Here is a 24646-nt window from a genome sequence, read left to right as displayed (position 1 = left end):
TTGAGTTATACAACTGCTGATGAGAATTTGCTTTTAGGAACTTTCTCCCTCAGTATCAGAAAGCTTCACTGAAAGACAAATATTCAGTTCCAAAAGAAAAGGTGCCAGGGTTGTGTATCTTCAGAGTTCTTGAATTGGTAATAAGATACATGCTCAAGCACAGAAAAGGTGCTTTTCACATATCATGTTCCCTTTAAGTACGGTCTTTAGAGACAAAAAAATAAATAAATATATATAGATATATAACAGCCAATCTGCTGGTGAATGCTCAAGTTTATTTCAAACAAGAACAAGTGCTTTTTGCAAACATGACATACACGTCAAACATCTGTGTATATATTTTCATAACTTGATTAATCGTTTAGCGGCTGTTCCTTTTTTTTAGTGTTATGCCGCGGTTCCTGACGAAGTCTCTCACATTTTGAACAGAGCGACTGTCTAATACAGGACGTTCAGCATTTTTACACTGTTTGATTTCTGTCACAGTGGCTAGTTTCCCATTTGCAATGTGCCCACGGAAATGTTTCATGACTGCTGCAATCTCTTTGGGAGACCATGGACATTTTTGTCTCCTTCGAGGATTCTCCCCTTCTGCACCATTTCCAGGGAATGCTACAAGGAGGAGAGAAAATAAGATCAGCTTACTTTTGATTTGTTAATTATTAAGTTATTATAAAGTTACTCTTCAAGAACAATAGGGATGTAAACATCAAATCCATTTCATGGTACACATATCAAAAAGAAATCCAGGCATTAACCACAGCATTTTTTAAACTTGGTTTAAATAGCTGTGGGGCTTTAGATTTACACTGGGGTTTGGCTTTTTGCCATGTTAGATAAATACAGTGTCTTAAAAGCTATATTCTGATTAGCAGATCTAGCTTGTTCTTTCCCGCAAAAACATTAACTCAAAGAAAACTATTAAAGATAGAACTTCTATGTGAATGCCACAGGACACCCAATTACAAAGTGACATTAGTTTCCATCCAGTTTCATCATGTCCTCCTTTATTTCTTATTTTTTCCACTTCCAATCATGCAGAACCCAGGTTCAACCCATTACTTCAGCTTTGTCCTCTGATCTTTTCACTTAGTTTGTCAAGCAAATTATTCCTCATTTCCACCACTCTTATTCTCATGTGATTTTGTACTTTAACAGTAGCCCAGTTCAGATCTGGCATTATGACAAGTTCTGGGTGATCAGATACAACCAGCATTAATGAAAACTCTAAAGATATCCAGGATACTTTGAGGACACATTCAAGATCCAGTGATGTAAGGCACACATTTGCTTCCATTCCTCTGAAAGTCAAAACAATCTGTTCCGAAGACAATGTAGGACAGTCTACTCTGATGTCATACTCAGCAAAACAAGACTCACATGAAACCTCTTTCTCATTTGATAAAAACTGTGAAACATGGAAGATTAAAAAACATTTGAGTCAGAAATAACTCGTGCAAAAAAATATTAGTTTAAAGATGTACAGATTTACAGAATCACCAACACTGACTCTCATATCGTCTCTTAAAATAAAAAAAAGATTTCAATCAAAAGGTGATCTAACATGCCAATGTAGTTTTCATATATGTTTTAAAAAGCAAGATAAGCAGTTTTTCATCTTTCATCTTTCTAATAATTATAATAACATTTGAACTGTTACTCAGGCTTTTGAAGATGGCTAATGGTAAGTATTAATATGCAATATTAGTATTTAAGCTGAGTTTACTAGAGCTTTAAGTGAGCCAACTTTCAAGTCGATGTGTACTGTAAACCTACGCAGACAGATCAGTATTTAAGGCTTTACTCTCACCATCCACTGGAGCACAACTCGGGTGTCATCAAGATATTACAAAATAGAGCAAACACCATCCCCACAGACACAGCGGCCAGGGAAGCACAAGAACATGACATCAAGAAGGCCCTGAGTAAATCTGGTTATCCCAGCTGGACTTTTGTCAAACCTGGGAAGGTACCTAAAGAACGCTCCAGCCAATCCAGGAGCGAAGAAGGACAAGAAAAGCTGATACGGATTTTCTTAAAACATAACGTCTCTGTGGCTTTCAAATCACAAAACTGAAATAAGAACCGAAATAAGAAAAGTATTCTAATGTTAAACCTCAGAAGAAAATTCCTCATGCCAACCTTAAGGTCATACTGGATATTAGTCATGAACTATGCAATGTTTGTAAAATTCTGGCATGTCATATTGACCAAACTTTCATATCAGCATCATGATATAGCTGCAATACCAGAAGTATTCCTAACTGCATTTCCCAAAACTAGAAAGCATTTTACTAGAAATAAAACATAAAAGCCATCTACACAGATGAAAGACATCAAAAATCTCGTCAAACACTGTTACAGAGATAACCATTTGCTAGTCTGTTGTTCAAAGAATCTGTTCAAAGATGTCTTGATATTTTAAAATATTTTATTCTTGTGGTACCTCGTGATGTGCCTTCTCCAGCCGAGTCCACATCTGTAAATAGATAAGTAAAACAAAAATATCACAAACAATAGGAGTGGCTTGGTAATCATGGAAGAGCCATCAATATGCAGGGTGATGGATAGTTATACCGTTTGAGGTGTTTGGAGGTTCCTCTACAGGTTGCATAGTACTCCTCCCTATAGTACAATGAGTATTTTAGCTCAGTATAGCAGTCACATTTTCTGTTCCTGTTTAGACTTTCCGTTAACGCGACAATGATTTTCACTAACAAGGAGAGAGGCACCCATAAATGCAAGTAATCTTCAGGTCCATAGCTCAGTCCTAAAATGACTGAGGAAGTTTAAAGTTACATTGACCATTTGTTCAGCTGCCATATCAGTGAATTGCCATGATATATCTGTAGTACCAGTTAAAACTTTGGACACACCTGTTTTACTAGAAATAAAACATAAAAGCCATCTACACAGATGAAAGACATCAAGAATTTCGTCAAACACTGTTACAGAGATAACCATTTGCTAGTCTGTTGTTCAAAGAATCTGTTCAAAGATGTCTTGATATTTTAAAATATTTTATTCTTGTGGTACCTCGTGATGTGCCTTCTCCAGCCGAGTCCACATCTGTAAATAGATAAGTAAAACAAAAATATCACAAACAATATGAGTGGCTTGGTAATCATGGAAGAGCCATCAATATGCAGGGTGGTGGATAGTTATACCGTTTGAGGTGTTTGGAGGTTCCTCTACAGGTGGCATAGTACTCCTCCCTGTAGTACAATGAGTATTTTAGCTCAGTATAGCAGTCACATTTTCTGTTCCTGTTTAGACTTTCCTTTAACACGAAAATGATTTTCACTAACAAGGAGAGAGGCACCCATAAATGCAAGTAATCCTCAGGTCCATGAGAGACAGGGTACATCCTGGGCAGGTCGCCAGTCTCCCACAGGACTAACACAGAGAAAAACAACCATACGCAATCACATTCACATCAGTGGGCAATTTAGAGTGACCAGTTAACCTAACCCCAGTGTCTTTGAACTCTGTGAGGAAGCTGAAGTTTGCCGAGAGAACCCACGCAAACATGGAGAAAACAACTCCATGTTTGCGGACCTTGGACCCAGGTCTGATGAACTCAGGACCGTCTTGCTGTGAGGCAACAGTGCTAACCACTATGCTAACGTCCCGCCTTATCAACTGGGCAGCCAAGTCCAATAAGTGCACTTGCTGGGGTTAGGATAAGCGGAAGAGATGTTCTCGGCATACCTTGTAAAAATGTAAACACAATACTCCAACAGTCCAGTTATAACACAATCATCATCAGTGGGCACACTGTAGGAAGTGGGTAATGCTGTCAGAGGTCCCTGGAGGTACCTCAACAAACTGCCTAGTTCCCTTTTCTGTAGTTGAATAGTGTAGCTCAATATTAATGCTCTGTTGCGTTGTGGTCAATTCATTTACACACATCTCTGGCTAGATATCTGTAGCATCACAACACAACACAAAACTATCACTGTAAGTACTATTAAATTTTTTGTACTGATCTGGTTAGACCTTTCTTTAGTGACATTATTTGACAGACATCAATCTTTATGACTATGTCAAGAATAGCTTAAGCAGTGTATTAACCTCAGCCCAAAACAAATTAAGACATTTTCAATACTTAAGACTTACAGTCCACATATGATCCTTACTACTACCTTTTAAATTAACTGTGTATACCTGAAACATCTCACAATATTGCATTCAACTGAATACTACATAAATATGAGTTGTTTGTTGGTGCATTTACCCATTTTTGTTTGTGCTGGTGGGTATTCTTTGTCAGCCTCGCCGTTTTCACTTTCACCAGAGTCTGTCAAGTCTAGGTTATCTGAAAGAAAAAAAAAAAAAAAATGTTAAGCAGCATCTTGATGCATTCTCATCATCCAGGTAAGTAAATCTCCAAAAATTGATTCTGTTCATCTGGACGTAACGTTTTGTGGGAGAAACGTTTCGTCACTCATCCAAGTGACTTCTTCAGTCTCAGCTGACTGCAGGTTTCAACCTTATAACCAGTACATTTGCATAATGACTGAAACCAGCCCACTGAAGGAACAATGGGCTGGGAGGTCAGTTCCTTAATCTTAATTATGCAAATTCTCATGACCATTGATCAACAACCACTGACCAAAACCCACTGATCAATGGCCATGAGTACCATTCACAGAGAGCTGGGGAATGGCTGCAATCACTGCACTGTAAGATGGCGAAAGATGTACCCTTAGGCCCCCTCCTTGATTCTGAATCGAGGCATTCTGAATGCATCAAGACGTTTTAACCCACTTTGGCAAGGACGACCTAAAGCTTGTACGTCAGTATGAGCAAACAGCACGTAAGATGGCGGACTACAGGAACCACCTGAGATTCAGCCTCAGATGCTGACAAAACCGGATTACTCCTAAAAGTCTGCAAATGAGCTCTTCAGTTAAAGGCTTCCGGGCAACAAAAATCCTCCAAAAGGCACAGCATCAGTTGCTTAATGAACGGGTGAGGCAGACAAATTTTACCATCGACATGCTAAAATCTCAAGAGGAGCGGATCCAACAGAGACTGACAATGCTTCTAGATGAGAATACTCTTAAAAAGGTGTTTGACTTTACTGAGAAGGCTCGTCTAGCACAGCACAAGAAGTCTAAGACCAGGCAACAAAGGAAGTTTGACAATGATTTTCATTGTCAAATACGTTTCCGACGTATTTGTACGTCGGAAACCACGGCAAAATACGGAGAGTGTCCTCATGACCAGTAGAGACAAGGATGCGACACCGAGGATGTGGACAAGTGGGTGAAGAATTTGTCTGACAGACAGCTCACCCAAACAGAGAAAAACATCCTTGCTAAAGGGCTGAATTTTGCTGTCACACCGGGACAAATCCCGCTAGTGGAGCTGATCACAGCCACAGAAACAGCAATTCGTAACAACAATATTGCAGAAGTGGAAGCAGAGCAACTACGGATGAAAGTTTCAGCCCGTCTCAGCAATGCAATGCCCCCAGCATCCAACATCACCATGGAGGAGAGGAAGGCACTCACATCACTTAGTGATGACAACAACATTATCATCCTCCCGGCAGACAAGGGTAGGTGCACAGTATTGCTAAACCAGAAAGACTATCATGAGAAGATTTTGTCACTACTCATTGATGAAAATACTTATGAGCCCCTGAAACAAGACCCAGGAAGTGGTTACAGGAAGAGGGTGATAGACTGTCTGAAGCAGTTAGAACAAGACAAGGATATTGACCGGACCTCATACCACAGGCTGTACCCAGGGGAATCTACACCAAGCCTGTATGGTTTACCAGAAATACATAAACAGGGTGCACCTTTAAGACCAATTGTCTGCATGATCAACTCTGTTACCTATAACATCTCCAAGTTTCTGGCTTCGATCATCAACCCGCTGGTGGGCAGCTCTGAACGCCACATCCAGAACATGCTGGATTTTGTTGAGAAGGTGAGAGATGTCATTACGGAGGCAGATGAAACCATGGTCTCGTACGACGTTACATCTCTCTTTACTTGCATCCCAGTCACAGAAGCGTTGGAGGTAGTCCGTAAGAGATTACAGGATGACACCAACCTCAGCAACAGCACCACTCTCAGCATCGACCAAGTGTGTTTGAACTGTGTCTTCATTCCACCTACTTCACATACAAGGGTCAGTTCTACAGGCAGAAACATGGGTGTGCCACGGGCTCCCCAGTTTCACCCATCGTGGCCAATTTGTACATGGAAGAAGTGGAAAAGAGGGCTTTGCTATCCTACCTTGGAACACCACCAATCCATTGGTTCAGATATGTGGATGACACCTGGGTGAAAATCAAATCTCAGGACGTACCACAATTCACGGATCACATTAACTCAGTGGACCGACACATGAAATTCACCAGGGAGGATATGAAAAGTGGCAGGTTAGCCTTCTTAGACTGTGAGATTTCCATCAGTAATGGGGGACATCTAAAAGCTGACGTGTACCATAAACCTACACATACGGATCAGTATTTAAGGTTTGACTCTCATCATCCACTGGAGCACAAACTGGGTGTCATCAGGACGCTACAACACAGAGCGAACACCATCCCCACTGACACAGCGGCCAGGGAGGCAGAAAAACGGCACATCAAGAAGGCCCTGAGTAAATGTGGTTATCCCAGCTGGACTTTTGTCAAAGCTGGGACGGCTCCTAAAGAAAGCTCCAGCCAATCCAGGAGAGCAGGACAACCGCTGCCCAGGCGAAAACCTGTAGTGATCCCATATGTGTCAGGAGTATCGGAGCAGTTAAGACGCATTTTTTCTAAACACCGGGTCTCTGTGGCTTTTAAACCCCAAAACACGCTGCGCCAAAAACTGGTCCACCCCAAGGATCGGGTCCCCCGACACAAACAGAGTAACAGTGTCCGCTGTTAGGTGCCAGGAGGATTGCCAGGATGATTGCCAGGATTTATACATCGGGGAAACCAAACAACCTCTGGCGAAGCGGATGGCACAACACAGAAGAGCTACCTCGTCAGGCCAGGACTCTGCAGTCTATTTACACCTACAGGCCAGTGGACACTCTTTCAACAATGAGGATGTACACATCTTGGACAGGGAAGAACGCTGGTTTGAGCACGGAGTCAAGGAGGCCATTTATGTGAAAAGGGAAAGACCATCTCTGAATCGAGGAGGGGGCCTAAGGGTACATCTTTCGCCATCTTACAATGCTGTGATTGCAGCCATTCCCCAACTCTCTGTGAATGGTATTCATGGCCATTGATCAGTGGTCTTTGATCAGTGGGTTTTGGTCAGTGGTCGTTGATCAATGGTCGTGAGAATCTGCATAATTAAGATTAAGGGACTGACCTCCCAGCTCATTGTTCCTTCAGTGGGCTGGTTTCAGTCATTATGCAAATGTACTGTTTATAAGATTGAAACCTGCAGTCAGCTGAGACTGAAGAAGTCACTTGGATGAGTAACGAAACGTTTCTCCCACAAAACGCTACGTCCAGATGAACAGAATCAACTTTTTGGAGATGTTAAGCAGCAGGTACAAACATTGCTTGTTTCTCTTAACAGCTTTAATGTAAAAGTAAGGTTATTAAATATATTGTGTTAAGAACACTCAAAAGCTTAAAAACTAGACGACTTAAAAATACTATTGCTACTTAGAAATACCTTCAATTTCAATCTCTTCCAATGTTTTGCCTTGGAGATTTCCAAGGGTCCCTTTCTCCATGGCAAGTAGTAGTTTTGATATTTTTGCCAGCTGGGTTGTAGCCTCTGGAAGTCTGTAATATTCTCTGTGGACACGGATATCATGGCCCAGAAAGTCAGCAACTTGGTCAAGCTCGTGATTTTTTAGGTTCAAGACCTGTGACAAAGTTGCAACATGTTTGCGTAGCTGTGTTGACCTAAGGAGTTCAGGACTTTGTGCACCACAGTCATTTGCATAAATCCTGAGACAGTCCTGTCCTCTGTAAGGAGTCAAACAGTTGGGTCTTGCAAAGAGGAAGGGGTTTTCTTCCGGAACTCCACACTCTAGTCTTCTGCTTATGAGCTGCGTTAGGGCTTCAACCATGTCTGGTGATAACAGTACAGCAACCTTTCGGCCTCTTTTACCCTTAATTTCAACACGACTGAAATGTGCACACAGTTTTTGCTCAAACTTAGAGAGACCAACTGCAACATCCTTATGTAGGGTAGCTGTGTCCCTCTGAAGAAAGGCTTCCAGCTGCATCTTTGAAACCTCTCCTCCTCTTCTTCGATTGAATAAAATAATTTTTGACAAAGTTATTCTGCAAAGTTCCCCATAGGCTTGTGGTGATGGATTATTTTTCAATTTCTCCGATGCTGAATTTGCCATCTTTTCAAGATATTGGTGAAGACGCTGCACATCCTCAGTGAAAGGGAGTGTGGATGGCTTGTTAAAGTGCTTGTCACTCAGTGTTGTTAAAGCTCTGTGAGAAATAAGCTCAGACCATTTTGATGCATACAGTTTTTTGAAAGTCTGTGTTGACTTTTCCAGCTCATTGTCTTCTGCTATCAGAGCCCTACACTGTATGATGTCGCATATCTTGTGCAATGAGTGACCCAACTTTAGAGCAAGACTTGGAGTTTTATAGGAGAGCCTGTCTTCGTCAAACCCAGCCACCTCCTTGACAGCCTGGATAAGTTTATGAAAATTTGCAGGTCTGATCGCATCCTCAAGGTTGTATATTGAATATTCCTTGCGTAGGATCAGTAGAAGTCTTCCAACTTCACGGATCTTCTGCCGAATATATTCATGTTTGGTCGGATCTTGACCATGTTTGTTGAAAAATGACTGCGCAAGCTGAAGAATGTAAAAGTCACTTCGCACAGCAGCAGAAACTTCATCATCTTTCATCACAGTTAAAAGCTTCCATACACCTTGGGATATTTGTTGACACAGTGTTGAGTCCACCATCATGGACAAGGACAAGACTCTTTTTCTTCCTGCCTTTTCATCAGCCTCCATCGGTTTTGAGAGACATTTACGAGCATGTCGCCAGAGGTCTCTCCGAAGGTACATTCCTTGACAATACATGCAGTGCACATACTGTTTCACATCATAGTTTTTCTTGGATTTGCGTTTTAGTTTTAACAGTCCACTACCACTTGTTAAAACATCTGTGTTGTGTTTAAAGTTACCCTTATTCCTCATTTTCTCAAGCATCTTTTTACGATATTTTGAGTCTTTTGGGAGTGCTAAAATTTGAGCAACTTTGGCATTCGTCTTCTCATGGGTCTTCAAGTGTCGGGCCAATTTTGACTGTGGTTTGTCACAGATGAAGCAATAATTTTTGGGATTTGCTGAAGAGGATATGTGTGAAGACTGTGTGCTCTCAACTTCCCCAGTTCCTGTGCCAGGCTCCACAGATGCAACTTCACTCTGAACTTCTGATACTTTTTCTTGTTTACTCTCCGCACAAGTTTTCACCTGCTTCTCTGTAGTATCTGCACCTTTAGACACTGGCCCTTCAACCAAGAAAGTTTCTGTGCTGTCTCTGATTTTTGAAATTTCTGGCGAAAGTTCACTGCAATCCTCCACTATGAGCATATTTAAAGATTTTGAACGTAGGGGGGTAATTTCAGCTGAACTGTCTGAGTAACTGCTAGAATGCGGAATATATTCTTCCCCTGACATCTCTTCACTTGAACTAGTTTCTTCACTAAACTTGAAAAAAAAAAGAAAAAGAAAAATAAGTCTACATAATGTATCTTAAGTACTAAAATTTAACAATGTAAATTCTTACAATAACCTACCAGTTCAAGTCCAAGCCTTGTGCTTTTGATGTAACAGGACTTGTGCCAGATACAAGAGCACCCTAGACAGATGAAAAACAGAATGTGTGTATGCATTTACATTACAAAAGATATTCAAGTACTTCCATGCAGCTTAATGATTTTAGGTTCCCAGAACAAAAGCAAAAATTACATATCATACAAAATACATTTTTTTAGGGATGGGTTTTGAGAACTGGTAATTAACTTGTACATGTTTGAGACAAGTTGGTACTAAAGTATCAAAGTAGTGGAACAAATGGTGTCACAATATTTATTTTACATAAATTGATTTTAATGGTCCACTAATAATGACCATGTTGCATTTTTTTAGTCAATGACTGAAGGTTAGATGGAGTTTTATTTTGCCGTAGTTTGACAAACTGGTATTACTCCTTTAAAAGGCCTGTAATAGCTGGTAATACTAAAGGCAGAATGCTGCTTGATATAGTCAGGAAAGCAGAACTTAAAAGTTTACTTCTAAAACCTGTTTGTATGTCTCCACTAGTTACTGAATAACTTGTGTCATTAATATTTGACACAAGAATCAGATAATAAAATTGAAATAAACTGAATATTTCCATTAGAATTAGAAAGCTGCCAGTGTGACAATGTTTTGCTCATGAATGTGTTTACATTCTGTTAAGCACAATTCACACACAGTACCCCAAGTCATTATACACTGGCAGATGACAGAATAAAAGCAGACAAATGTAAGGAAGCTGGTGGGTAGAGCCAGTAACTTAAAAAAACATAAGATAGGGGAATAAATAATGTGCCAGCAGAAACAATAAATTAAATATTACAGGTAATAACTTCCTCTTGTTAATAGAGTAATATCTTGACAATCATCTAAAATAAAAGGACAAGAATACTCACCTTTACATTTCACGCAAATCAACTTGAAAGCAGGAAAATGTGCATTACAAAAGGCACATTTTTTCAACATCGTCTCTGACGAATACACCACATCATGTTTGCAGTTCTGTTGAAAAACAAAGTTCGTTGAGTTTATACCATTCATTTTCAATTCTTTCATGCCATGAAAAAAAACTTCCCTCATTTCCTGCGACCATGTGACATGAACACATAGAGTAAGATCCAACATTTCAGGGTTTCCCCATCATACTTTAAGCATATTTTCTGATAGACTGACTATAATTTTTAAGTAAAAGAGAATCTGTGTAACCACTGCTCATTGATTTTAAGTAGAAGTCTCAGTTAAACACAAATCGAGTGGCTTAGCTGTTGATTAAAAACATTGGCAAACATCAGGAAGAAATGTTGTGGAAGAGCCCATCTTTCAATAGACTTATGCATCCAAAACACACAGTCCTCATAATGTAGGTACCTTACATTAACCAACACTATAGGACTTGTGTCTAACACCCTCACTATCAACATACAAACAACTCTGCTGTGTTCTTGTTGCAATAATAACAACACCAGAAAATTAGTCACCTGCTCATCATCTTTAAGAGACGACGATGCCATGGGCACATCAGCTTGAGAACGGTCAGGGTGCTCTGAAACCTTGTGCAAGCAAACACAAAAGTACATTAACATCCATTCAACACAGATACGTTGAGATTATACAATACAGTTATGAAGGTACACTGGTTATTGACATAAATGAAGTAAATGTAATGCAGTAATACTGAGTGAAAATTAATTCTCCAGTGTAAAACAACATGACACTCGGCAGTATCCACACAAAGTCCTCATAATAATGTACCTGAAAGCTTCATACACTGCAGGGTCTCTGTTACACATAGACTTGAGAGCCCATCTTTCAAAAGACTTACGCATCCAACTCACACACAGTCCTCATAATGTAGGTACCTTACATTAACCAACACTACAGGACTTGTGTCTAACACCCTCACTATCAACATCCAAACAACTCTGCTGTGTTCTTGTTGCAATAATAACAACACCAGAAAATTAGTCACCTGCTCATCAACTTCAAAGGAGGACGATGCCATGGGCACAGCAGCTTGAGAACGGTCAGGGTGCTCTGAAACCTTGTGCAAGCAAACACAAAAGTACATTAACATCCATTCAACACAGATACGTTGAGACTATACAATACAGTTATGAAGGTACACTGGTTATTGACACAAATGAAGTAAATGTAATGCAGTAATACTGAGTGAAAATTAATTCTCCAGTGTAAAACAACATGACACTCGGCAGTATCCACACAAAGTCCTCATAATAATGTACCTGAAAGCTTCATACACTGCAGGGTCTCTGTTACACATAGACTTGAGAGCCCATCTTTCAAAAGACTTACGCATCCAACTCACACAAAGTCCTCATAATGTAGGTACCTTACATTAACCAACACTACAGGACTTGTGTCTAACACCCTTACTATCAACATTCAAACAACTCTGCTGTGTTCTTGTTGCAATAATAACAACACCAGAAAATTAGTCACCTGCTCATCAACTTCAAAGGAGGACAATGCCATGGGCACAGCAGCTTGAGAATGGTCAGGGTGCTCTGAAACCTTGTGCAAGCAAACACAAAAGTACATTAACATCCATTCAACACAGATACGTTGAGACTATACAATACAGTTATGAAGGTACACTGGTTATTGACACAAATGAAGTAAATGTAATGCAGTAATACTGAGTGAAAATTAATTCTCCAGTGTAGAACAACATGACACTCGGCAGTATCCACACAAAGTCCACATAATGTAGGTACCTTACATTAACCAACACTACAGGACTTGTGTCTAACACCCTCACTATCAACATACAAACAACTCTGCTGTGTTCTTGTTGCAATAATAACAACACCAGAAAATTAGTCACCTGCTCATCATCTTTAAGAGACGACGATGCCATGGGCACATCAGCTTGAGAACGGTCAGGGTGCTCTGAAACCTTGTGCAAGCAAACACAAAAGTACATTAACATCCATTCAACACAGATACGTTGAGATTATACAATACAGTTATGAAGGTACACTGGTTATTGACATAAATGAAGTAAATGTAATGCAGTAATACTGAGTGAAAATTAATTCTCCAGTGTAAAACAACATGACACTCGGCAGTATCCACACAAAGTCCTCATAATAATGTACCTGAAAGCTTCATACACTGCAGGGTCTCTGTTACACATAGACTTGAGAGCCCATCTTTCAAAAGACTTACGCATCCAACTCACACACAGTCCTCATAATGTAGGTACCTTACATTAACCAACACTACAGGACTTGTGTCTAACACCCTCACTATCAACATCCAAACAACTCTGCTGTGTTCTTGTTGCAATAATAACAACACCAGAAAATTAGTCACCTGCTCATCAACTTCAAAGGAGGACGATGCCATGGGCACAGCAGCTTGAGAACGGTCAGGGTGCTCTGAAACCTTGTGCAAGCAAACACAAAAGTACATTAACATCCATTCAACACAGATACGTTGAGACTATACAATACAGTTATGAAGGTACACTGGTTATTGACACAAATGAAGTAAATGTAATGCAGTAATACTGAGTGAAAATTAATTCTCCAGTGTAAAACAACATGACACTCGGCAGTATCCACACAAAGTCCTCATAATAATGTACCTGAAAGCTTCATACACTGCAGGGTCTCTGTTACACATAGACTTGAGAGCCCATCTTTCAAAAGACTTACGCATCCAACTCACACACAGTCCTCATAATGTAGGTACCTTACATTAACCAACACTACAGGACTTGTGTCTAACACCCTTACTATCAACATCCAAACAACTCTGCTGTGTTCTTGTTGCAATAATAACAACACCAGAAAATTAGTCACCTGCTCATCAACTTCAAAGAAGGACGATGCCATGGGCACAGCAGCTTGAGAACGGTCAGGGTGCTCTGAAACCTTGTGCAAGCAAACACAAAAGTACATTAACATCCATTCAACACAGATACGTTGAGACTATACAATACAGTTACGTAGCTACACTACGGTAAATGTAAATATAATATGTACCTTTACTCTCCATGGCCAGTCAGAGTCACCGTAGTTGTATGTTATTTCTTCCCCCGGCTTGATGTCTTTTATGGCAAATAAACAGAGATGAGGCTTTCCATTTACTGCGATTGTCCTCATTTTGCTGTTTGGGCTCACGTGATCGTCATTCACCAGTCTGCCCAAGGAGCCATCCTCTCTGGCTGCATCAATGCTGAAATAACAAAAAATGTAAGACACAAAATTACACAAGGTTTATAAAAAGGCTGAACAATTTGATTACATTTTTAATTATATGGATTTGTAACAAGCTAGCAGTTTGTCTTAATGTGGTCGTCACAACTTTTGCAAAAAGTAGGCTGAAAAATGAATTATTCTAATTTACATACCATAATTGTTGTCCATTGTACCGGAATTCAAAAAGAAAAACCTTTAAGGCGTCATGGTACAATCTTGTTCTGTTTTCATATTCCTTCTTGGTTACAACATCTCCGCGATATTCCAGAAGGAAGTCTCCTTTGTTATAGTTGCACCTACTAAACACTCCTCGACCTTATAAAGAAAATAGAAAATGTCAACATTGGTCTACTACAATGGTTAAACTTATGACTGTGCCAAAAATCCTCAACAAGTATCCTAGTACCTCACCTTTTACTGAATTTATGAATTTCACTTCAAATCCATCTTTGTCCTGCCCCAAAGATGAAAATTTTACTGCTTCATCTTTCGGTTTAATTTTTGCTCTCGGGGGCCTCATTGCAATACACTGTCTCAGAAAAAAAAAAAAAAATAGTACAATTTATTTAATATTTCAGGAAAATAGTTTACAATGAAAACTGATCTTTTACAGGTGTCTTTAACCCTCTGGAGTCAAGGGTATAATTGGCTGTTTTTGACTACTTTTGATTTGTTTCATCGGCTCATGTTCATTTATCCACCACAATAGGAAAGGAGAGGCAATAATGTATCTGTTTTGTTTTTTTTAAAGAAAATACTGTTTTTATATTTTCCTGCACTAAACGTGACGACAGTTTTCAGGAAAAAGCGTAAGTTATGTATCATAACTCTGGTTTTACTTGGCCTATCAACACATTTTTAAAAACTGTTATATACGCATGTTGCTGATACACCGTAAATTGGCCATATAATCTGCACTCCAGAGAGTTAAATGTCAGCTACCTCGTTTAAATGTCTCATTAATAGCGTGTCACCTATATTTCAGCGTTGCTTAAAATCTGGAGACAGTGGGATGAATAAATAATAACATCTCAGTAATTTCAAATGTTATAGTTTAACTAAGAAGGTGTGTGTTAGACTAGGTATTTAACCTTGACTAATTAAATACACGACCGCGTGTCATCAAAAAAGCTAGCTTTAGCATGAGAATTACATTGAAATACAAAACTCAATCAAGGAATATACACCAAAGAAAAACCTCAACAAAACTAAATCTGACCGGTTGCTGGGCTACAAAGCTGGCAAAATTCGAAAGTTTAAAGTTTAAAGTTACCTGTTGGCTTCTCCACACCAGCAAAGTGTCGCTACTCCTCAACTCGAAGTCACGAAGTGCGGGGGGAGGGGTGAAAAACAGCTCATTGGCTAAAAAGTGGTCAGGTGATGAGAGTTCTGACTTCTTTTTATGGAATTTCAGTGAAACATTTACAGTCACGAAGGACTGAGTTTTATTGCATTTGTTTGTTTATAGGAAATTCCTCTTTTAAAAAGTATTTAGTTATTTATTTGAAGCAAAGGTACACTACAAGGGAATACATGTTTCCTCACACACCACGAGCCAAGGTCCACCACTGAAGCAATGGTTTTACACTTGCATCTGCATATGTTAAACAAATCTGAGATTCAACCAACAACATAGTGTGACATATTTTAGATCCTTATGTTAAACCAGCATGTATCAAGGTGTGGCTTTCTTCTGAAAAATATATTTAATTATTATATTTTTGTTCTGATTTTTTGTTTGAAGATACAGAAGGTGCATCCTGAAACCAATGAATTTATCACTAGCAATTATGGACAGTTTGAGAAACCAAACATTGTTTTGTTTAGCAGTAAAGAATAAATCAGATCATATGATATGACTAAAAAAATCTGAAACTAATAAATCCTATGGAAATTATACTGTGTAAAATTGGCTCTGTTTACAATATAGAACTGTACAAACTTATGGCAGCTGCTGTATGAAGGCATTAACAGCTCCTCAGCTAGTTACTCCCAGAGACTCCCATCTTACTCTCATCTTCAGAAGCATAGTCCAGGGTTATAAGCATTGTGAACATGCAGAACAAAACCTTAAAGAAACATGCCATTTTCCTGCATTAGTTATTAGTTATAACGACAAACTTGACAGAGTAAATGCAAAGCATGTATATTAGGTTGAATAGATATGATAATTTGATAGTAGTTATTGAGTGAGTAGTTGTTTGGCTGTGTGTTATAGACAGGGGTGCACATAACTGGTACGCAGGTACGCATGCGTGACAAAAATTAGGAATGCGTAGTGACACTTTGTGTACTTGATTGTCTCATTTAATCTTACATGTGTTGCTTGTCACCAGCTAAATGTCCAAAAAACAACTTCTTTGGTGTGACGCCACTAGCTAAGAAACACCAACCAGAGCCGGAGAAAAGACTTTTTTCAGAAAAGTGGCTCCAAGATGTGCCGTGGCTTGAAGCTAACAATGAGCGCACTGAAATGTGGTGCAAGATTTGCCACTCGCATCCACATCTTGCAGACAAATCAGGTGTGGTTTTTAAAGGCTCAAAGAATTTTAACCATCCTTTATTTGACAAACATGAAAAAAGTAAGGTGTCACGGTTCTGGGTCATTTTGACCCAGCATTTTGAGTTCTTATGTTTTGGTGTAATTTTGGATTGTATTCTGATTCTTGTGCTTTGTTGATTATTAGCAGAATTCTATGTTTCTGTTTATTCTTGTTAAGGGATTAGTTCTTAGGTTTTGTGTCTCATGTTTAGTGTAGATTTGTTCTGGTGCCCTCCTGTAGGTTTAGTTTAGTGTCTAGTCTGCGTCTTTGTGTAGTTGTTTCTTGTTTCCTGTTTTATTGTGAAGGTCTGTGTCTTATGTGAGTGTGTTCAGTTTAGCTTCCCTTGTCTCGTCTCGTCAGTTACTTCCAGTTGTGTTCCCCACCTGTGTGTAATCTCCCGGTGTTCTTCTGTGTGTATTTAAGTCGTGTCTTCTCGTGTGCTGGTCGCTGGTCTGTCTGTGTTTCAACCGTGTGTTCACCCTGCTGTCCAACTTCAGGTTCATCTGCTCACCTTCCTTCATGTTCGTGTTCATGTTTGCTGTTCAGTAGTTTAGTTTGTCCCAGTATAGATTAGTTTTGTTTCCGTTTTGCCATTTCCACCTTGTGCTTTATTTTTTCAATAAACCTCCTTCGCATCTACAAGTGCCTGTGCTTGGATCCTTATTTAATTCCTCCACGTCTCATCCCGTTCGCCGTGACATTACAGACCAGCCACATTATGGATCCATCGGCATTTGCCCCACCCAAGGAACTTCAGGAGGTCATAATCGACTCTGCTTCCATGTTGGTCAGCCTATGGCTAGAGCATGAGGGACAGTGATTTCTCGGCGCTGTGGAAGCCAGGCTACAGCAGCTCATTTCCGGTCACCCCTGGCTATTGGACTCACTGCACCCGCTCATTCAGGATTTCATTCTCCACGAACTTCATCTTCACCCCCCCGCCGTTATCGCTCGCCTGCTTGCCTCAAAGGAGGATGTGCGGTCCGAACCACCGGACGTGGAGTTACCCAGCCCATCGGAGCCGTCTCCAAGGAGGAAGCGACGTTTGCGTCAATGGCGCGGCACCCCACAGCCGGATTTCAGGATGTTAAAGCAGCCGGCTGTGGTGAATGAAAAGGACACTTTTTCTGTTTCTTCTGGCTCTGTGACTGTTTTTTCTGGGGCTATTTTTTTGTGTTTCCACTAAGATTAATGATGGTTTTTCTGCCTCACCCATGACCATCACCTCAAAGACTGGCTCTTCTGAGCCCACACTAAGTGTTAGCAATTGTGTTCACTCTGTTGCCTCTGAGCCTGGAATTACTAACACTAGGTCTGTGAATTGTCGTTTCTGAACTTATTTTTTCGTCACAACCCTCAGTTCAGTCAGCAGCCCAGCTGCCCTCTGTTCAGTCAGCCACTCCACCACCTGTTACACCTCCACCACAATCATATCCGCTCCCCGTAGCTCAGTCTGCAGCCCCGCTGCCTGTAGCTCGGTCTGCAGCCCCGCTGCCTGTAGCTCGGTCTGCAGCCCCGCTGCCTGTAGCTCAGTTACCAACTCCACCACCATTATCATCTCAACCATTACTTCAGTCAGCCTCAGTTCAGTCTGCCGCCCAGCTGCCCTCAGTTCAGTCTGCCATTCAGTCTCCTGTGTTGCCGCTAGCTCAGCCAGTAGCAGGGCTGGGGGTTCAGGAGAACCTAGTCAGCGTCACGCCTCGTCAGCTGGACGGTCCGAGGAGCCCGTCCGGCATCATGTCTCATTAGCTGGGGGTCCTGGAGGACCCAACCAGCATATCCTTGAGTCCGCTGACGGCTCTAGGGAGTCCGTTCAGCCACCACCTGCAACTTCCACACCATCGCCTGCAGCATCACCACCTGCGGCTGCCAGGCTGCCGTCTGGTTCCGCGGCTGTCCCACCTCGTCTGGTCCCGCCTCGTCTGGTCCCGCGGTTGCTACACTGCCGTCGGACCCAGCTCGGCCTGTACCACCTCACCTCGCCTTCTCCGGCTGCTTTCCAGGCCTCTAGTTGGATGCCATCACCATCGAAAGCGGCCTCCGGAACGAGTTCGTCGCTGCCGCCAGCTTCATGGCCGGCCTCCGGAACGAGTTCGTCGTCGCCGCTGATTTCACGGCCGGCCTCCGGACCTGCTCTGTTGCCGCCACTGCCTTCCGCGTGGCCGGCCTCCTGACTTGTTTCGCCTGCGTTGCCGCCGCCGCTGCTGTCCGCACGGCCGCCCCTCTGAACTGTTTTGGATTTGGCTCATGTGCTGTCGACCTCTGGGTCGACCCCCTGAACTTTTTTGTGGACTCATGTTTGATCTGGTTTAGCCCCCCGCTTCCCTTGTCTCGTCTCGTCAATTACTTCCAGCTATGTTCCCCACCTGTGTGTAATCTCCCGGTGTTCTTCTGTGTGTATTTAAGTCGTGTCTTCTCGTGTGCTGGTCGCTGGTCTGTCTGTGTTTCAACCGTGTGTTCACCCTGCTGTCCAACTTCAGGTTCATCTGCTCACCTTCTTTCATGTTCGTGTTCATGTTTGCTGTTCAGTAGTTTAGTTTGTCCGGGTATAGATTAGTTTTGTTTCCGTTTTGCCATTTCCACCTTATGCTTAATTTCTTTTCAATAAACCTCCTTCGCATCTACGAGTGCCTGCGCTTGGATCCTCATTTAATTCCTCCACACAGTTCATCCCATTGGCCGTGACATAAGGAGCATGTGAATGTGTCACAAGTCATTGCTAATAAACAAGGTAGCCGAGAAGAAATGTCCAGTAGCCCACTTAACAGACGACAAGACAAGCAAAATGAAGAACAACGGCAAGTTCTGTTTAATATTTTTCTCCTTACCTTCCATAAAGCTAAGCATGCACGCCCCATGTCTTCATATTCTGAGGATATTCCTTTATTGAAGCGGCTAGGAGTAAATGTTGGATGTGCGTCTAATTCATGTGAAGGGGGCACACAGATCGTGCAGAGCATCGCTCACACCACCAGTGCAGTCTGACGATTTTGGGGGCTGCTTTTTGATGGATCTGAGGACATCACAAAAACTGAGCAGGAAATTGTTTACATTGTGTCTGTGTCCAGCAACAGAGAGTTTACATCGGACTTTCTTGGACTGATTGAACTGGGTGCTGACCGAACTGCGCAGGCCATAACAGACGGACTTGTGAGGCTTTTCGAGGACACAGGACTGGATGACTGGACAACAAAGTTGGTCGCTGTGTGCACAGACGGGGCTGCTGTCAACGTGGTTATGTACAATGGCATTGTACCAAAACTCCGGCAACTTGCTCCAATCAGAGACTCCCTTGTGCACATTCGCACACAGATCTCGTCTGACAAATGCTCATCTCTCAGCCCTGATGCACATTCCACTGTCAAGGTAGACCACAGAGACATTTGACCCAAAGCTAGCTGTTGATCTGTAGCTTGAGACAACTAACCAGAGGCTCAACCAAGAACATGTAGGTGTATCTGCAGCATCTTCATCATCTGCCATGCAGGAATCTGAAGCAGAGGACAGTGAGGAAGACTGCACTTACCTGTAGCCTGATGGCTTGCGGGTAGAAACTGACACTGAATCTGCTCATGTACTGCCTATCCAACGGCAGAAGCATGAAGAGTGTGTAGCTGGGATCAGAGGGGACCTGTCTGTAGAGGTCCTGGATGGTTCGCAGTTAAGACATGGCAATATGTTGTGATTGATCTGACCACTCTCTGTAGAGCTTTGCAGTCAAGAGCATTACAACTGCCATATCAGGTTGTGATACAGCCAGACAGAATACTCTTGATAGTTCATTGGTAAAAGTTGGTGAGTATTCTAGAGTCCATGCTGAACTTCCTCAGCCACTAAGGAATGAAGAGCTAATGTCACATGCACGTGATTGACCAGTTCAGATCACTGATGGTGATCCTGAGGGACCTGAAGCAACATACTCTCTCCACCTCTGTCCCCTCAATGTGAATAGGGGTGTGCCCTCCATCCTGCAGTCTTCTGTAGTCCATGATGAGCTTGAAGATATTGAGCAGTAGGTTGATTTCCTGACACCATGTCAGGGCTCTCACCTCTGCTCTGTAAGCAGACTCGTCTCCCATCTGAAATGCAACAAATGATGGTAGTATCACCTGCCCATCCAAAACCTTTATTTTGAGGGTTTTTAACCAGTCAAAGGTGGACTTACTGATGTGTTTCAGATCATTGTCCTTTTGTATAACCCAAGTGCTCTTGAACTTCATGAGTTCATGTTCAGTTCATGTCCACTTCAGGACATGAACTGATTGCCGGCCATTCTCCTTCAGGATTTTCTGGTAGAGAGCAGAAGTCATGGTTCCATCAATTACAGCAAGGCGTCGTGAAGCAAAGCAGTTCCAGACCATCACATACCACCACCATGTGTGACTGTTGCTATAATGTTCTTTTTATGAAATGTTGTGTTAGTTTGATACCAGATGTAACGGGATTCAAACCTTCCAAAATGTTCATCTTTTGTCTTGTCAGTCAACAGAATATTTTCCCAAAAGTCTTCAGGATCATTAAGATGTTTTTTGGCAAATGTGAGAGGAGCCTTTGTGTTCTTTTTGGTCAATGGCAGTTTTTTCCTTGGACCTCTCCCATGGATGCCATTTTTGCCCAGTCTTTTTCTTATCGTTGAATCATGAACTCCGATCTTAACTGAGACAAGTGAGGTCTGCAGTTCTTTAGATGCTGTTCTGGCTGTTCTCTTGTGACCTCCTGGATGAGTCGGCAGTGCGCTCTTAGAGTAATTTTGGTAGGCAGGCTGCTCCTGGGAAGGTTCAGCACTGTTTTAAGTCTTCTCCATTTGTGGATAATGACTCTCTGCAGTGCCAAAGCGATGGAAATGTCTTTGTAACCCTTCCCAGATGGATAGATGTCAATGACTTTGTTTCTCATATTGTTTCTGTAGATCTGCGTTGGCTTTTTGAGATCTTTTAGCCTACTTCACTTTGTCAGACAGGTTCTGTTTAAGGGATTTCTTCATTCAGCAGGTCTGTAATAATCAGGTCTGGGTGTGGCCAGTGAAACTGAAATCAGCTTTACAAAAACTGTTAATTGATGATTTAACAAGAGGGGGCAGTTACTATTTCACACTGGACCGGGTAGGTATGGATAGCTTATTTCCCTTAGTAAATTTTGTATTTACTCATATTATCTTTGTGTAATATGAAAATGTGTTTGATGATCTGAAACATGTGAGTGTGATAAATATGCAAATTTTTTTTTACAAAAACTAAGAAATTAGGAAGGGGGCAAATACTTTTTCACACCACTGCATGTGTTTTATGATCCAGGTGGGAGAGGGTAGTATGCTGAGCTAATGCTATTGCATCATCTGTGGATCTTTCTGGCCTGTAGGTAAACTGAAACTGGTCGAGCAGGCATTGAAGATGTGATGTGAACTTTGACTATATGCTCAAAGCACTTCATAACGATGGGCGTAAGTGCTCTTGGGTGACAGTCACTGAGACAGTTCACATTAGGTTTCTTCAGGACGGTGGTCATCTTGAAGCATGATGGGACTATAAACAAGAGAAAAGTCATCACTTTACCCAGCTGTCTTATCTAATTGTAGGCTAATCTCAAACCTTACTTTTACATTCTTTAAAAAGTACCAGAATGCTGAATCTGTTCATCTGGACATACTATTTTTAGTGATTTTTAGAAATGTTTCATCCCCAACTGGTGAGTTCTTCAGTCTCAGCCTACTGCAGGTTTCCCCAACCTTATAAACAGTACATTTACATAATGACAGAAACTAGCATCAACAATGGGCTGTGAGGTCACTTCCATGATCATTAGTATCCAATTTGTCATGCCTATTGATCAGTGGCCATGAGAACCATTCACAGAGAGTTGGGGAATGACTGCAATAACAGCATTATAAGATGGTGAAAGAGGTGTGTTATGGGTTACCGATGATACATAAACAGGGTGTACGTTTAAGAACAATTGTTTGGATGATCAATTTGGTCACCTATAACATCTCGACATTTCTGTCTTCTGTCCACAACCCATTTGTAAGCAGCTCCAAACACCACATCCAGAACCCTTTGGATTTTGTTGAGAAGGTGAGAGACCATATATGGCAGGCATCTTTGCACAGACTGCATTTAGGGTCCTGCCTGGTGTGGTAAAAACCAGCCTCTACTGGTCTTGCACTTGGAGCCCTGATTAGTGCTTCATCCTACAAGGGTTTGTCCTTCCATGATGCTTCCTGCTCCACCTCCTCCTCCTGAGGTTTCAGCTGCTTGAACTATTTACTAAGCACCTAATCACTTGTGTTTATCTTCCTGATGTACTGATGGTGTCATGATCCTGGGTCATTTTGACCCAGCGTTTTGTATTTCCTTTTGGTTTCACCTTGTGTTTTGTTCATTCTATTTTTGGTATTAGTTCTTAGGGTTTGGTTCTTGTGTTTAGTGCTCGAGTGTTTTATCAGCCCTACCTGTGTCTGTCCTCTGTGCTCTGTTCGTGTCCCCGAGTCATGTTGTAAACAGTCTGTGAGTTTCCTGTTTTACTTTGTAGGTTGTGTCTCGTTATGCCCATTAGTTCCAGCTGTGTCCCCTCCTATGTGCCATTTCCTGATTACCTTGTGTGTGTAATTATAGTGTGTGTCTACCTGTGCTCCGCGTCGCGTCATCTGTGTTTCTCTGCGTTAGTTGGTATCTCTCCGTGTCTTTCCCTGTTCCATCTCGTGTTCCTCTCCCCGTTGCGTGTTCCAGGTTTATTAGTTTTTCCCAGTTTAGGTTCGTGTCTTTGTGCAGTCCTTGCCACCCTCGTTTCTGTGTATATTTCACCATTTGTAAATAAAACGCTCACCTGCATCTAGCCGTTTCTTGCATCTTGGGTCCTCATTTAACTCCACCACACGACTGCTGCCCCAGCCGTGACAGATGGTGTCAGAAAGCAGCTGATTTCAGGCAGGATAGAACCCAAACGCAAACTCACTAGGGTGAAATGTGAACTTAAAATACAGCTTTATTACTGAGCACAAAAAAAGTCATACAAAACCGAAACTGGGAAAAATAACATGAACTATAATGGGAGCCCATGATGAAGGACACAGGGACACGCACATAGTAAGGAGGGAGGAAGCGACACAGGACTGAGGGAGACACTGACCTAAATACACAGAAGGATAAGAAGGAAGTGAGAACACACAAGGAACACAGTAACACGAATAACCATAACGAGACAGGAGGAGCAAAACTGAACAGAAGGAACATGGAAACACAGGACCTTCACAATAAAACAGGAAAACTGCTCTTGCTCTTGATGAAGGCGGTCGCACTTTTCTCCTCTCCTCTCCTCCCCTCCCTTAGCTTCCCTGCTTAGGGCTCATTGAGTGCAGCATGGATAAAATCTTGGAGAAGCTTACGGCTGCCGTGAATACTCAGAATAAGACCTCTGAGTGCAAACTGGATTACATCTTGGAGGGGCTCCCTCGGAATAACACCTCTGAGCGCAAATTTGATCACATCTTGGAGAAGCTCACGGCTCTCCAACGGGAGATTGAGAGACCAGTGTCGGACTGTTAGAACAGCTTTGAAATTCATATGAGTTGTTCGCACTAAAGTAAAAACCACCATCACTTCACGCGGATACCCCTTTGGCGCCAGCTGCGGTCTCAAGGCTGGAGCTGAACAACAACACCCTGATAATGGACTGTGTTTAGACTGTTCTTCCCATTCTATGCAAGGCCACCTGGGTTGGCTGGAAGACTGTTTACTTAGCCTGGCAGGGTGAAGGACACTGTCTCAGCTGAACTCTGGACACATACACACACACGCACACAGACATATATATACACATGCAGATATACACCCATCCCCCCTCCCCCCTCCAAACGCCTTCAACGCTTATTCCCTTCCGATGCTGACGGTGGATCATGGAGACCAGCGCATAGGCTGCAGGCCCGGATGTACTGTCTACATCGGCTGTCTCTCACCCTTTACCCACCCCTGTTGCTTGTCATGTGTTTCTTTGGTGTATTAAGAGTTTTTTCATGTGCTATGTGCAGACGTGTTTTTTTCTGTTCTCAAACTGATCTCCCTAATGGAGCTCAGTCTGGGGGGAGTTATTTTTTTTCTCCTTATCTTTCCTCATGTGGTGCATTTTCCA

General features: G+C 41.9%; 1 protein-coding gene across 1 annotated transcript; it reads right to left on the bottom strand.

Annotated features, from left to right (window-relative positions):
• Positions 1 to 262: 262 nt before the first annotated feature.
• Positions 263 to 14668, bottom strand: LOC120440717. Its single transcript, XM_039613866.1, has 18 exons — positions 14391 to 14668; positions 14132 to 14294; positions 13764 to 13956; positions 13581 to 13652; positions 13090 to 13161; positions 12599 to 12670; positions 12214 to 12285; positions 11723 to 11794; positions 11232 to 11303; positions 10650 to 10755; positions 9753 to 9814; positions 7644 to 9663; positions 4238 to 4318; positions 3168 to 3215; positions 3037 to 3069; positions 2578 to 2625; positions 2447 to 2479; positions 263 to 612 (listed from the first exon to the last, which is right to left on the bottom strand). The coding sequence occupies exons 1-18, from the start codon at positions 14497 to 14499 to the stop codon at positions 362 to 364; spliced, it is 3579 nt and encodes a 1192-aa protein (XP_039469800.1). The 5' UTR covers positions 14500 to 14668; the 3' UTR covers positions 263 to 361.
• Between the last annotated feature and the right edge of the window lie 9978 nt (positions 14669 to 24646).

The sequence above is a fragment of the Oreochromis aureus genome, linkage group 6, assembly GCF_013358895.1.
Source record: "Oreochromis aureus strain Israel breed Guangdong linkage group 6, ZZ_aureus, whole genome shotgun sequence".
NCBI lineage: Eukaryota > Metazoa > Chordata > Actinopteri > Cichliformes > Cichlidae > Oreochromis > Oreochromis aureus.
The sequence above is the reverse complement of the archived record's forward strand: the minus strand, read 5'-3'. Positions and strand labels throughout refer to the sequence as shown.